We start from the raw sequence: 14,498 nt of genomic DNA, 5'->3' as shown, positions 1-14,498 counted from the left end.
TACAGACACCAAAACTGACTAAGACTGAGCAATGGTGACCATGTACTAAAGAACGAGTCTGGAATGACTACTCCATATGTGGTCAAAGCCTGCTGGTCATTTCTCAGGGACAGTTACTGCTTCCGCACAAACCCATACTGTCCACACATCAGCTATCTCCACAGCCTTACACTCACTACTGAATTCTGCCCAGGCTGCCCTCCATACCTTGGTTTTAGGTAGCTAAAAGATAGGAATGACATAGTTCTGCGCAAGTCAAGAAGACCAGTAAAATCCAGAAACAAGAGGGAGTTCCAAAGACGAAAGCACCGAACAAAGGCCAAGTACCAGTACTGGATCTACACTTAAGGAAACCAAGGATACTAAGTACAGTTTTCACAGACGCTCTTTGGCAAATCATGTTTGTTAACCATTTAGAAATATTCTGATGGAAAGTGTTAGAGAAAAATACGGCATCATTATTTAAATCTTCATGTATCAATATGGCTTACTAAATATGATCAGAGGATATGCCTGCTTTTTTATAGAAAGAAGCCAAATGAAAACCAAAGATCTTTAAATGCACATAAATATGGATCATCTCCTATCAGTTTGCAAATAAAGGGTATTTGTACTTTGAACTTGGTATTTGCATCTCTAGACTGGCAAGAAATTTACAAGTATTAGAAATGAACTACTTGGAGAGCCTGGCTGGCTCAGCTGGAAGAGTGGGCAAACTTGATCTTGGGGTTGTAAATTTGAGCCCCACGTTGAGTACAGAGATTACTTTAAAAAAAGAAAGAAAGAAAGAAAGAAACCAACTACTTGCACTTCATAGGAGCACTGAAACAGTTTTTAGCCACCTGTGCAGTAATTAGTCTTGTTCATTGGAGCTTGACCTTGACTGCACATTAGAATCACCCGGGAGCCTTTAAAAAAAAAAAAAAAAAGTCCGTGCCTCAGCCTTACCCCAGACTAACTGAATTGGAATTTGCAGGGATGACACCCGGGCACTTAGATTTTTTTTAAAGCTCTGCCGGTAATTCCAGTGTACAAGCCCGAGAGAAGAACTCTTGTCTCTTCTCTGGACTTTGACCGAAGGCCAGGTCTCCACACCCAAAGTCAAGCGGACAAGGGAATCAGCTCTCAGTGGTCTAGGACTCACACCTCTCCAAGTCTCGCTATTCTAAAGTAGAAGTGAAAATGCTTTGGCTTTAAAGAACACAGGGACTATCTGAGTTTTTCTCCTCCGTTGGCAAGTCTAGACACAGTTGTCCTCGGTTGCTTCCAGATCTTATCATTTTATCGTATTCCTTGTCTTCTCCCTCAAGCAAAGGTGAAACTTTCTGAATATAATTTAAATCTACATGTTACAGGCAATAAGCCTTAAGTCAATCTACCCACACAACACAGATTCTTAAGTTTAAGGAAATTAAAGAAGAGTAATTTTTTCAGTTTATCCTTTCTGCTTTCCTATGAGCTCTGGAATCATTTACCAGCCTAATCTGCAAAGGTTCAGAAAAGAAAACACGGTGACAAAGTGGCATTTACTTAATAGATTCCAAAAGGGCTTCAGTCAAGGATTTAAATGGTTGCAATTTGTAGTTTGCCATTTCGGTAGTAAGGAGCTTAAGTAACAAAATAAATCATTAGAATTTCATATGCATATTTTTTTAAGTGCTACCAAACTCTTCCTCCGAGAAAAGAACCTGTACATCATGAAGTAAACTTTCTGTATTCCTCATTTAAGAGATGTTAACTTTTGCCAGGTCAATAAGAACATGGGTTGTTGTGTTGGAACAAGATGAGTGAACGCCTACTGGCCTGACCAAAATGTTTATTCCTTCCTCGGGCTAAAACCAAATTCAGCACATACAATTAGATGTTGCTTCTCAGGGGCCCTTTTGCTCACTTTCCTTTCCTGTGCTCTTGGGTGATGAGCGTGTCTAAGTATTAAGCTTTTTATATCAAAACCACATCACTGAATATTATAATTTTACTAGAATTCACCAAATGGTGCCAAGTACGGTTTTGGAAGGACGACCTTCCTGAATCTCTTTCCAGTGCAGGGATGGGAAGGCTGACCGTATATGACTGTACTATTTCCTGCTCAGGGACCAGTCTTCCCTCACCAGAGGAGGCCTTAATGAAATGACTTAGTATTTTCTGGACCTGTGACCAGAAAGTTGTATCCCGCCCCCCACCACTGATGGAGATTAAACACCACCGCCGCTGTGGTGAACCCGCTCCTGGTCTTTAGTACAACACTAATGAAATAGCTGCTGCCTGTATCATGCTTTACAGACTTCATTTACGTTTACTAACTCATCCTATTTTGAAAACCGTCCTGCGAGTTAGAGATTAACGTTCCTGCTCCAGAGGATAAATGTGAGAGCAGAGAAGTCACACAGCTTCATGAGGAGAGCAAGGACCCTGACCCCAGTCTGCAGACTCATGGCTCTTCCACCCCTCCACTTGACTAACAAGAGTGAGAACAGAAGACGCATCGTGTAACTAAGGAAGACAGGACGCCCAGTGTCTTTGGGCTTCTATATGCTGAATATTAGGGAGACAAGTCAGAAGCAGGGCCTAAGAGGCAACACCTCATGTGCTTATGCTCGTGAATGTCTCTTCCAGGACAGCCCGCGCCCCGAGAGTGCCCTCCAGCCCCTGTATGACAGTGCGCGGCTTCCCCTCTGTCGCGCTGCACCCCACAAGGGAGGGGGACAGGCGTGGGAGTTGCCGACGCACACGCAGCCCCCAAATGGAGCACCTCAGGAGGTAAGAGAAGTCAGCCATGCTTTTGTTCTGAGGTGAACTTCCTTGCTGACTCACACAGGGAAAGTGAGCTGAAGAACTATGCCCACCTTCACTTATGACTGTTTTCAAAACTCAGTTAACTGACACGTGTCAAGGCCTTGGAGATGAGGGAGTAAACTATGAGGAGCACGTGTGCACCAGCGTGTGAGAAGTAGTATCAGCGATGAGAAACCTGTTAGAGTTGCTATGGGAAAAACATGTTGGAGTAAAAGCTGAGGAAACAAAAAAGCACAGCGGACAGCAAGGTGGGAAGAACCAGGTACGAAGAGCACAATAACCGTCCCAGCCCAAGAGGCCTAAGGCGTCACAAGCCTCCTCCCCGGCCTGGTCTAGATACCTGCTTGAATTTGCATTAATTTCCGCATGGTCCTGAGTTCTTGGAGGATGGCCTGCAACGTCGACTGGCAATTGCAAGTACAGCAGTTTGATCCAACGGACGAATTCATGGCCGGAAGTTCTCCTAAGCATCAGAGAAGAGAATGGCCCACTCCAAGCATCAACAACAAAATTACAAAGGGGTGGGGAGGGGGAGGAAGGTATCTTGACAGTAGTATGAGACAGTGCCCAAGGGATATGGACCTAATAACGGTTACCACCTGAATGTCGGAGGCCCCCGCTCGCTCACAGCAGGCCTCCCTAGTGCCACACCGGTGCATCTCAGGGGACAGCACTGTAAAAATTCACTAGAAACACACACTCCATTGTACAAAAATATGAGTTCTGAAAAGAACGGCCTTCCAGAAAAACCTGGGACACACCTGTTCTAAAATCTCACGTTAAAAGTGAAATCTGTCTAACTATTAAAAAAAAAAAAAACAGTTTTTCGGGGCACCCGGGTGGCTTAGTCATTAAGTGTCTGCCTTCAGCTCAGGTCATGATCCAGGGTCCTGGGATAGAGCCCCACATCAGGCTCCCTGTTTGGCGGGAAGCCTGCTTCTCCCTCTTCACTCCCCCTGTTTGTGTTCCCTTTCTTGCTGTATCTCTCTCTGTCAAATAAAGAAATAAAATCTTTAAAAAAATATATAGTTTTTCTAGTATTTCCCTAAATTAAGAACTGTCAACACATTAAAACTTTTAGAACACTCTCTGGGGGGTGGGACAGCGGGGCGGGGAAGAGCGGAGGGAGCACAATGTACATGGGAGGCTGTATTCAGACTCAGTGGATTCCGGGCCGGGGGTGTGTTCCCTTTCCTCCACCTTAATGAAGGAGATCCTCATACATCTTTTCTCCATCCCCATGTTTTACATTTCCATCACTTTAGCCTCTTTATCTCTGTTGCAATTTAGTATCTTTTCCTTAATAAAACTGTCCTATTAAAGTAAACAGAGGTTGTCCCCTTGTCCTTGGGATGGATACAGGGGAACATTTGGAAAATCCCTCTTTCTGCAGCACTCCCTCTAGTGCCTGTATCCAGCCCGACCACTGGGAACTGGAAATGTGCTGCAGTTACTTAGGTTGTCCCTAGGCGCAATGGGAAAGTTCGAAGGATTGGATCTAATAGTATCTTTTATTATACATTAAATGCAATTTTAATTCTACGGTATGCATTATTTGAGGATACTACAAAAAACTTCACGTACGGACAACTTAAGGCTTGGGGTACCGTAATTATTTACACTCAAAGTTGTAGCAAACAGAAATGTTATAACTTTAAAGACTGCAAACAATTTCAATGAAATTCGAGGTAGTCAGTTATAGATGATGAATGTCTACTGAAAATAAGCAAACAATAAACACAAAAAATCTGTTTTCAAACCAATATGGGGGGGATTTATGTTTGTAACTTTTAACATTAATAACATTTCTCCAAGTAAATCCACCATCCTTGTTGTATGCTGTAAAACAGAACACTCTTTACACACAACTTATTGATGTTGGGTGAACTAACTTCATACACACCTAAGGGTGTCCTATTTCTCTTACCATTTCTTCCATGGCAGTCAAATTAGGAGGGTCTTATAGAATATTCCTAGTCACTATGCTAAGTACTGTCTTTATCATTTTTAGAGGACCAAATCAACCCTTTCCAGCTTGTTATAAATCATTTTCTAATTTTAAAGAGAACTGACTTCTTATTTTTATGGAGGAGTCTTTGAAGAGCCATGTCCCCTTAACTTGGAAGCATGCCAGCACGTGAATGTGATCTGGCTTATGCAATATTGAGAGAAAGAGAAGACTCCCGTACGTCTCTTGGGGTCCCTCCTGTCTCATCAGCTGCGCCTTGGGATGGCTTTTCATGCCTCTGAACTGGTTACTGCAAATTGTGTTAAAAAATAATCAAAACAGTTTTCTTCTTGAAGAAATAATGAATGGAAAAAGGAAACCCTTAACTTTTCAAGGAAAATGAAAAATGCAGTCTTGCTTTTTCTTGTTCTCTTTCTGAAAACTAGAGATCTGCACATCCATATATAATTTATGGGACAACTAACATCCAAGGTTACTGAATGGAAAGTTAACACATCCAAAAAAAAATTTCAATTTCTTTAAGCTCTGAGGGAAAAAAAATGCCATTTAATTTCTTTCTGAACAATTAGGAATTTAAATTAAGGAAATTTTATTCTAAAGGGATAATTTTCAGCCCCAATGAAGCCTGCCCCACAACAAGGGTCACCTGCTGCTGTTGCTGGAATGTGCCATAAAAGCGAAGGTGTCACTAGGATGTTGGGATATGTGTCCCCTTCCTTTCACCACAAGTCCTGTGCTCACAAAGAAAAGCAAAAAACAAAAAAGAATAGGATGTAATCATAATATACATATGACTGGAAGGTCCCTTTGATGACAAAGGGGAGCTCCTTCTGCCCTAATGTTCAGTCTCTTGTGGTAAAAGTATCTGCATGTTGGCAAGTAATAGCTTTCACTTTTTAAAGGGCTGAAATATCTACTAAGAAATCCTTACTTCTAACATAGAGCCTCAGTCTTGCTTCTCAATCTGGTTTTTTATACCCTTTGCGTTACTCAGTCAAGGCAGGTGACTAGGGAAGGATTTAATGTACTGAACTCAAAACCATGCTAAACATGTAGAAATAAAACACATTCAGACACACCCCTTAACCCAAAAGCATTCTCAATGTCTGATAATGACCATACCGTTGGAGCTCCCAGTGGTGTGGGGCTGACTCTGGAAGGTTCTAGAGCGGGTGCCATACTGCCCTGAGAACTGCCCACTGGGGGGTGGTAACTCATTCCATGCACCACGTGAAGGAGGGTGGAGGCTCTGTGGGGCCTCAGCAGAGGAGTTCAAACGTGGAGGCCAGACTGCATCCAAATCCTGGGGTTCTTCTTTTAATTTTTCTCCTTCTTTGCCTACACGTTGATAGATCCTCCCAGTGCTATCATTCAGTAATCTTCTCATTCCTGTGATTTGTTTTTTAATTTCCATGCTTTCATCTCCTAATGGAAACAGGGCCAAAGAGATCACTGTGCATGAGCAGAAGAAAAAATAATCCACTGCCAAAAAACACACCCCTTCTTTGGAAATGGGAACGATTCCTGAGTTCAGAAGCAAGCTTTCAGAAACTTAAGTAATCTATAAAAATTAAAGGCAAGAAAACTGGCTATGGTCTCAAGCAACCCATCATATACCTGGTGCATCTCATTTTAATTTTCTTTCTGGCTAAGTTCTCTTAGGATAAAATAACTTTTCCTGAGCAGGTTTCCTCTGGAACACATCTTAAATTCCCTCTGAGGGAGGGTGTCATAAGAAAAATGAGCTGAGGCAAAAGACCCACGATGGGACAATAGGACTGAAAGCCCGGGCTTGGCTCTGCCGCAGACATTCACTTGGGTTGGATGTGGAAGCCAGCCAGCCCGCTCACCCACCGGGCCGGCAGGTGCAAGTACCAGGAAGAATATGTGGCATGGGTTGGGACAGAGAGCTTTCGGAGAATAGGCTGTCGGCACAGGAAGACACCCCAGTATGATGCTGTTGCTAGAGGCATCACCTTCAGAAATGACAGTGTAGGAGCAGAGAGAGGCAATGGAGGAGAGGGTTTTGTCTTTCTCCAGCCTTGACTCACGCGGGGAGACGTCCCTGCAACTATGCCTTCCTGGACCTACCCAGACCAAATCTACTGCCATCCACTTTGTAACTATGTGTCTTTACTTTTTCCCCCCAATTACGGTTAAAAAACACACAACATAAAATTTACCATCTTAATCATTTTTTTAAAAAGATTTATTTGAGAGAGAGAGAGAGCACGTGCATCCACACACACCCTCGAGCAAGTGGGGGGAGGGGCAGAGGGAGAGACTCTTGAAGCAGACTCTCCATTGAGCAGGGAGCCCAATGAGGGGCTCGATCTCACCACTCTGAGATCATGACCTGAACCAAAATCAAGAGTCAGAGGCTTAACCAATTGAGCCACTAGGCACCTCACCATCTTAACCATTTTTAAGTGTGTAGTTCAGTTAATGATATTTGCATTGTTGTGCAACGGATCTCCAGAACTTTTACAATGACTTTAAGATTCTTTTTCCCTAAAGGGATTTTGTTTTTGAACTAAGGTATCTCTGGATTGCACTGAGGGTACAATAAATACTACTTAAAGAAAAGTCTAATATTAGGTATAAAATTGTTTCCGTATATAATAACATTAGAAGATGCTATGAGGAGTTGTTTTGGACCTCCTGTCTTTTTACCGTGGGCATCACCTGGTGTCCTCCCAAAGATTGAGAGAAGTGGATTTTTTCCCCTGGGTGTTAAAGTGGAAGTCTTATGCCAAATTTCTGCACCCCACACCCATATCTGGAGTTAAAATAAAAGTCTCACACGGTCACTCCATTAAATGCTTGAAATTTAAACTATGCTGAAAACAAAAGATCTATAGAAAGTATCTATCAGGAAAAGCACAGCTCTGGCAGATAAATACAGCACATTTACTATAATGATATTTTAATGCACTTAGCATCATATAAGCCAGATTTCTTTGTAGAATTGGTAACTGTATAATGAATCTAGGTATTTTGTGTTGCCTAGCTAGATATTTAGCTAATTAATATATGGATATATTATTGAATATAAGGAAATTTTATATACTGCTTTGAGATAAGTATCTCCAATTTTTAAAAAGGTAATAAAAGTATTAATTCTGCCTTTACTACCTAACATGGGTGAACACAAATGGCACAGATTTCCAACTTTACAATATCGTTATGTGTTGGTGTCTGCTTGAGGGGAGAAATATTTTCATTTGTGATGAAACTATTTTTACCTCGAACACCTGCGAAAAGGACAACACAGAAACAGTAAGTGATATGCCAGATCTTAGGAGAATGAATGACTAAGCACGATTTAAATAATGCAGAGCCAGCAAAATTTACGACCTCCTCAGGATATCTCCGGCACAGGGTGTGTCTGGAAGAGCTCGGGGAGGAATTCCGAAGGAAAGCTGCACACAAACGTGGTGTTAGTTTCAGCACCCAAACACATACTTTCCTGGCTGGTGACCAGCACAGTCTGGGCAAGAAGCTGCTTTCCTGCGGGGTTTTTCTCCTCCATCTTCTCAATACGGGAGGCCGCGCACCGGCTGATTTCCGCGGGCACGGCTGGTGGCTGCCACGCCCCCCCTCCTGGCACCCTGGCAGGAGCTGTGCCCACTCGGCCGCCTTCTGCCTGCTCCTCCGGTTGGTGCCAACCTGCTTCTCTGCACGAACCCTGACACATCGAGCTAAAGGGATGCTCTCTCTTCAGAGCTTCCACCTCTGCTTTGGAGATCGAGCTCGACGATAGAGGGCTGTCCTCAGACGGAGAGAAAGAAAGCTACTGGATTTGGGACATGCTAAAAGCCAATGTGCTTTGTCACAATCTGAGTTTCTTAGTTCTGAAAATTAACAGAATGAATGAACAGGCCACTTGAGTTTCATATGCTTTCTGTGTTTGTGGGGAGGGTCAGAACCCAGCCCTACAAGTTGAGTCTGCAAGAGGAGATGAGAGTATGCAGGGAGCCTCTGGTTAGGGGCCATCTCAGCAATGTTTAGAAACATTTCTTCTGAAGTCACAACAAAAACCCACCAAATGACAACAAATCAGGACCCGGTGGGGCCCAAGGAGGAAGACACAGTGCTGGGAAGGAGGACAGCTCACAGTTTATCTGCCTGTAGAGGATCTCAAAGGACAGAAGACAGCGACCTGCTGCAGTCAATGAGGGGAAAGTCAGCGGGGAAGGCGGAGGAAGACTGAGCTCAGAAAGCTCCTCAGAAGAGACAGCCTGGGCGTCCCTAGAGGACAACCAGATGGATGTGTGCACATGTCGTCGGGGTAACTGAACTGTCCTTCCTTTGGCCAGAGAAGCAGGGAGTAGCCCTGAAAATTCCACCTGAAGAAGATGTCCTGGAGTCCTGCTACACCTACGGGCGATGGCGGTCTTTGGCAGAGAGAGCGGAGAACCTACCCCACGCCTTGGGGGAAGATGGAGCGAGGGTCAGAAACGAGAGCCAGAGATCAAACCATCCGAGTAGACGGACATAAACTGGGATGGAGTGGGTGCCGAACGCAGCAGGCAGGCTGAGAGGGCACAGGTTCTTTGACTTAAAACGAAATGGTGAAAAGTATGTAAGAGATTGAGATGGGAAGCATTAGTTGACTTTGTCTTTCCAGATGGGATCGGTCAGCTTCTTCGCCATGTTTAATGCCAGGAAAAGGAAGCTCCGCAAGCATGATTCTATAAGGAAACGTGCACACTTTCTTCATTTCTTTCCAAATCTATGTCTTTACTTACACTCAACTCCAAGGGGCTGAATCTTTTTAGGAAAGACAAAAAGAAATTTTACTAAAAGGTATAACAACCTCAACTAAAATCCTTTTGAGAGTTTGGACAAGGTCTTTAAAAAAATTGCAGAATGAATTCCATCTTGGGCTAAATTTCCAGACTCTACCAGATCACTTTTCTTTGCATAAACAACATACAGGTATATCATAATAATAATCCTACATATGATGGGTCTGCATAATAATACATACAAAGTCTTGCAACACAGAGATCATACATGATCTCTCTTAAGTTGGCCAGGAGAGAAGGATTTGCTACACAAATCATCATGGTCTGGGATGATAAAAGAAAAAGCTGGTAACATACAAATATATAGTAAGAGATTATGTGTAAACATCTTTTTTTAAAAATGAAGTTTATTTTTTTTTTAAGATTTTTATTTATTTGACAGACAGAGATCACAAGAAGGCAGAGAGGCAGGCAGAGAGAGGGAGGGCGAAGCAGGCTCCCCACTGAGGAGAAAGCCCGACGCAGGGCTCGATCCCAGGACCCTGGGATCATGACCTGAGCCGAAGGCAGATGCTTAACCCACTGAGCCACCCGGTGTCTACCTCTAAATGTCTTACTATGAAGATTCACAGAGAACAGTTATCCTATCTTTGCCCTACAAATGTTCTCATGTAGATGCATGGTATGTAGTCCATAAAATTTTCCTAAGTGAATGAAAGAAATGGCTTTTTGAAACCAGAATGAATCCAGTAGAATTAAATGTAATATTAACATTATAAGCAAACACTATACTCATAGAGTGAAGTGAAAAAAGTCACAGAAATAAATTGTTCAACAAACATTTATCAAGCACTTTCTGGGCCTCAGAGATGTAAAGATCATCTGGCACAAATTAAAAGATAGCCCCTCTCCAAATCTCTTGACATTTTTTACCCAGAATGCTTTATATTGATCGGTTGTTCTGAAAAATGGTCCTGATTTTTCCTGGCCCGTTGACCTCTAACATTGTGGACCTCGTGCCGCAGGACTTAAACCAGCGAACTACCCTACTATTTGCCAATGATTTTCTTCCTGCTAAAGCTAAAGACCTTCCCTGATGGTCCTGCTTTCCCTGAAGCCCCTCCCTTTGGGGCTGGAGATGGTGGCTCCCCAAAACATCACACTTCCGGCCCCAGGAGAAAGCTTACTCTTGTCTGAGCAGATGCCCCAGAGCTGTCCCCTTTCCCCTTCTTCCTCAACGGCGGTTCTGTGTGCCAGGAGTTCAAGCTCTCTAAGGGGAAGGAGAGGTGATGAAGTTGAACTGTAGAGCAAGGTCATCCCATTAAGGGCCATACATGCCAGGCGAAGGAAGAATAATTTTACACGGGAGATACTAGGTTATTACTCTGGGTAATTTTAGATTCATATCTCTTTCAATAGAAGGACAGTAAATAATCAGGTCTATCCCATAGAAAAATAATTCTGGTAAAACTATGGAGAATGCGGTGTGGTGAAAGAAAACCAGTTAGTTACAGTGTCCTTGCTGATGGCTCGGTGAAGGACCTGAGAGTCTGTGTCAGGACTGGAGGGGCTGCGGCTGGAGAGAGACCCTGAAGAAGCTTCATCAGACAGACCTGGTGATGGGCTGGACATGGGGACAGTGGGGGTGGTGAAGGACAAGAACCCATGAAAGAGACACCATGATTTCTACTGGGAATTAGGGAAAAAAGGTTGCTGTGGAGTGAGGTTATAATGATAGTTCTGACAAAGAAAATTCCGACAATAAGCAGGCAACTGGGAATGCAACCGCATTCATGGCTGGGGCACGAAGTGGACTCCAGAGCCATCCTCTTAATAGTTGCTACTGCCACTACCAGTAGTAGCCAGCCCTCTGGGCCGAGTAAGCCCCTGGGGTTCACTAACAACTCAGGGGGTGGAAGGGCACCTTATACAGAGACGCCACATTTCCTATCAATCTAGCATGCAGAGAGCGTGAAACCCCCATGTCCACAGGAGAAGAGCCACAAGCTCATCTGTTTCCAAGCTGGCAAAGTGGGTCACCTCATTCCTCCTGGGCTTCTGACCCCTGGGCAAGCAACAGTCACCTTGGTCAGAAGTGAGTCATCTGCCAAGCCCTCCCTCCCTCCTGCCACCAACAAGAAGTCCACCACGGAAGTGCCACCCTTGGTACCACGCCTCAACAGGAGGACTGACAGAATCCTAAAGAACCGAGGGACCATTCCACCATATTTGGCACTGGTCGACCTTCATTATACTGTCATGTCCAGTTTTGTACTATTTTAAAGAGGTCATTGGGAGTCTTTAGGATGTCATGAAAAGTCAACAGGGAAGGTTAAAGGGACAAGGACAGGTTACTGGAGTTGGGTGTTTCACTGAGAAATAAACGTTTTTCCAGTGACTCATCTTCGACTATACTATGGGCTGTTATGGGTAGAACGTTGTTCTTTATCACCAAAGGAGAAATGGATTGCACTGGAGCTTCTAGGCAGGAGGCTGGGCATATCTGGTCTTCAAGAGCTGATCCTTCCAGCCCATAAACACCAACCGTGCAGCAGAGATGCAGCAGAGAACATGTGCAGAAGGAGGGACAAGAATGCTTTTGTGTTTGGGATGATGAAGAAGTTCAGGAAACGGACAGAGGTGGTGGTTGCACAATACTGAATATACTTTAAAAAAAAAAAGAGAGAGAAAGAAAGGATGCTTTAAAGCTTCTTGTGTTTTTCAGGTAACGAAGTGTTAAAAGATAAAGAAGTTGAGTACATCAGTAAGAAGCACTAGGAGGACCGGATTTATACTAAACAGTCCAACTATGTCTTCTCAAGCACTAGTAGAAGCAGCACAGGGCCCCGGTGTAGAAGAGACTCCCCCACAGCAGCTCAAATGACAGCACTGAGAGAGAGCAGGAGAAGGGGACAGGGTGCTTCTGGCCAACGCTACAGCTTTCTTGAGCACCAATCTCAACAAACAGTCTCAGAGCAGAGGAAAGGGAAGCCGACGCTGTGCTGTGGGGAGGCCTGAGGTCCACATCCTCGTTCCAAGCCCACCCTCACACACACAGGCCATCCAGTTTCCACCTGGCCACCCTCAGGGCTGAGAGCCGTGTTGACAAAGCACAGGCAAGACTGGGATTCTACCTCAGCAAAAATGGTCTGAAAAGCATGAATTTACAGAGCAATCGTTTCCAAGTGAGCCCTTTCCTCTAATGCAATCTTAAGCGGGACCCCAATAAATAAAGCAGAGTAAAGCCTGCTAAAGAGAACATGCCAGAACGCATATTCCTGCATCAGTCCCTGGGGCGCATTCAGGAACTCTGTGGGCACCACACCACGGAGTCTAAATGCCACTGAGACGGAAGGAGGCAAAGAGTATCTCCAGAATCATTTGCTTGGTTGAATCAAACACTCTGGTAAGGAGTATCTCAACCGCGTGTGCGTTGGCACATGTGCGGGGACCCAGTTAAACTGAAAGGTAGAAGTGCAAATAATTAAGCGGCTCAGTATATACATGGCATTTTCATTTAAAGGGCAACTAAGATCCTTTCAAATCTATTTAGGGAATAACAGGTTCATTCATCCATTCAATAAATATTTACTGTACTACTACTAAATATGAGATACTGTGGGACTAAAAAAAGGAAAAGAAAAGAGATATAAGCTCCAGTGGCTCACTGTGAGGGTGCGCAGTCCAGCAGGGCAGACACTTGAATGTACAGGTAATTTTAAAAACACGATGCCTCTCTTCTAATGAATGGAAGGCTCACCCAGGATAAGCCACCTGAAGCCAGGGTGGGAGGCTGGAGCTCTTTTTATTGAAGGCATATGAAGCCAGGACAGGTATCAGGAGAGGATGCCATGGATCCGAGCTGGAAAACAGGCCTTCAAAGCAAAAAGAACTTGAGACGACTCTTTAGGGCCCAAAGAGCAAAGACAGACCAGGAAATGAAGCAAAGCCTAGTGATTCAAAAGGGGCCAACAGCATTAGTACTGAGCTGTAAGAAAAGAATGAGATCTTGCCATTGGCAACAACATGGATGGACCCAGAGGGTGTCGTGTGAAGTGAAATAAATCAGACAGAGACAGATAGATACCATAGGATTTCACTTATCTGTGGAATCTAAAAAGCAAAAACATCCAAACAAAACTGAAACATACTCTTAAGGCACAGAGAACTGGGGGTCGCCAGAGAGGAGAGAATAGGAGGATGAGCAAAATAGATGAAGGGGATTAAGAGGGAGAAAAGTCCAGTTGTACAGTAAGACAAGGGGATGAAAAGTGTAGCATCAGGAATCTAGTCAATAATATTGTAATCATGTTGTCTGGTGTCTACGGGAAGCACCGGGTAATGTACAGAATTGTCTGTCTGCCGTACACCTGAAGCTACCATACGTTGTACATCAACTACTTTTCAATAAATAAATAAAATCAACTGGACAGCTATAGAAAATGGGCTGTCATACTGCTTCTCAAATGTGTCCCTCAAAGAACACCTACAAAGGAGAATAAACACATAGAAGAAGTTTGGACGCAAAGTCCTAAAAAGGGACTAGGGAATAATTTTCTTTGAGTCTTCATATTTCACCTTAAAAAATAAATGCCAGTATTATACTCTGCTCTCTACCCATCAAGTGCAGGTTCCTGTTAAATTGGACTGGTCAGCAGGAGGAGACGCTGGGCTGTTACAGAAGGCAAAGGACTTGGCTTTTTAAGTCAGGCTTTTGAATGCCCCCAGCGACTTTCTTTCTTTCTTTCTTTTTTTTTTTTTTAATTTTTATTTATTTATTTGACAGAGAGAGAGATCACAAGTAGGCAGAGAGAAGGGAGAAGCAGGCCCCCTGCCGAGCAGAGAGCCCGATGTGGGGCTCAATCCAAGGACCTTGAGATCATGACCTGAGCTGAAGGCGGAGGCTTAACCCACTGAGCCACCCAGGCGCCACCCCTCCCCACCCAGCGACTTTCTAAGAGAACATCTCTAGCGTCCATGAC

At 43.9% G+C, this 14,498-nt stretch overlaps 1 protein-coding gene across 14 annotated transcripts in view; it reads right to left on the bottom strand.

The window, feature by feature from the left end:
• Window positions 1-14,498, bottom strand: part of BEND7 (BEN domain containing 7) — a 79,101-nt gene that overhangs the window by 46,486 nt on the left and 18,117 nt on the right. For all 14 annotated transcript variants that reach the window (XR_009356541.1, XM_059184104.1, XM_059184107.1 and 11 more), the window contains 2 exons: window positions 5,888-6,190; window positions 3,137-3,259 (listed from right to left, as the gene is read on the bottom strand). Coding sequence is in view for 13 of the 14 variants with exons in the window: in XM_059184104.1 (XP_059040087.1) it covers window positions 3,137-3,259; window positions 5,888-6,190 (426 nt within the window). In the remaining variant the exon portion in view is untranslated. The remainder of the gene's footprint in view (window positions 1-3,136; window positions 3,260-5,887; window positions 6,191-14,498) is intronic.

Source organism: Mustela lutreola, chromosome 8 (genome assembly GCF_030435805.1).
Source record: "Mustela lutreola isolate mMusLut2 chromosome 8, mMusLut2.pri, whole genome shotgun sequence".
In the NCBI taxonomy this organism is placed as follows: domain Eukaryota; kingdom Metazoa; phylum Chordata; class Mammalia; order Carnivora; family Mustelidae; genus Mustela; species Mustela lutreola.
The sequence above is the reverse complement of the archived record's forward strand: the minus strand, read 5'-3'. Positions and strand labels throughout refer to the sequence as shown.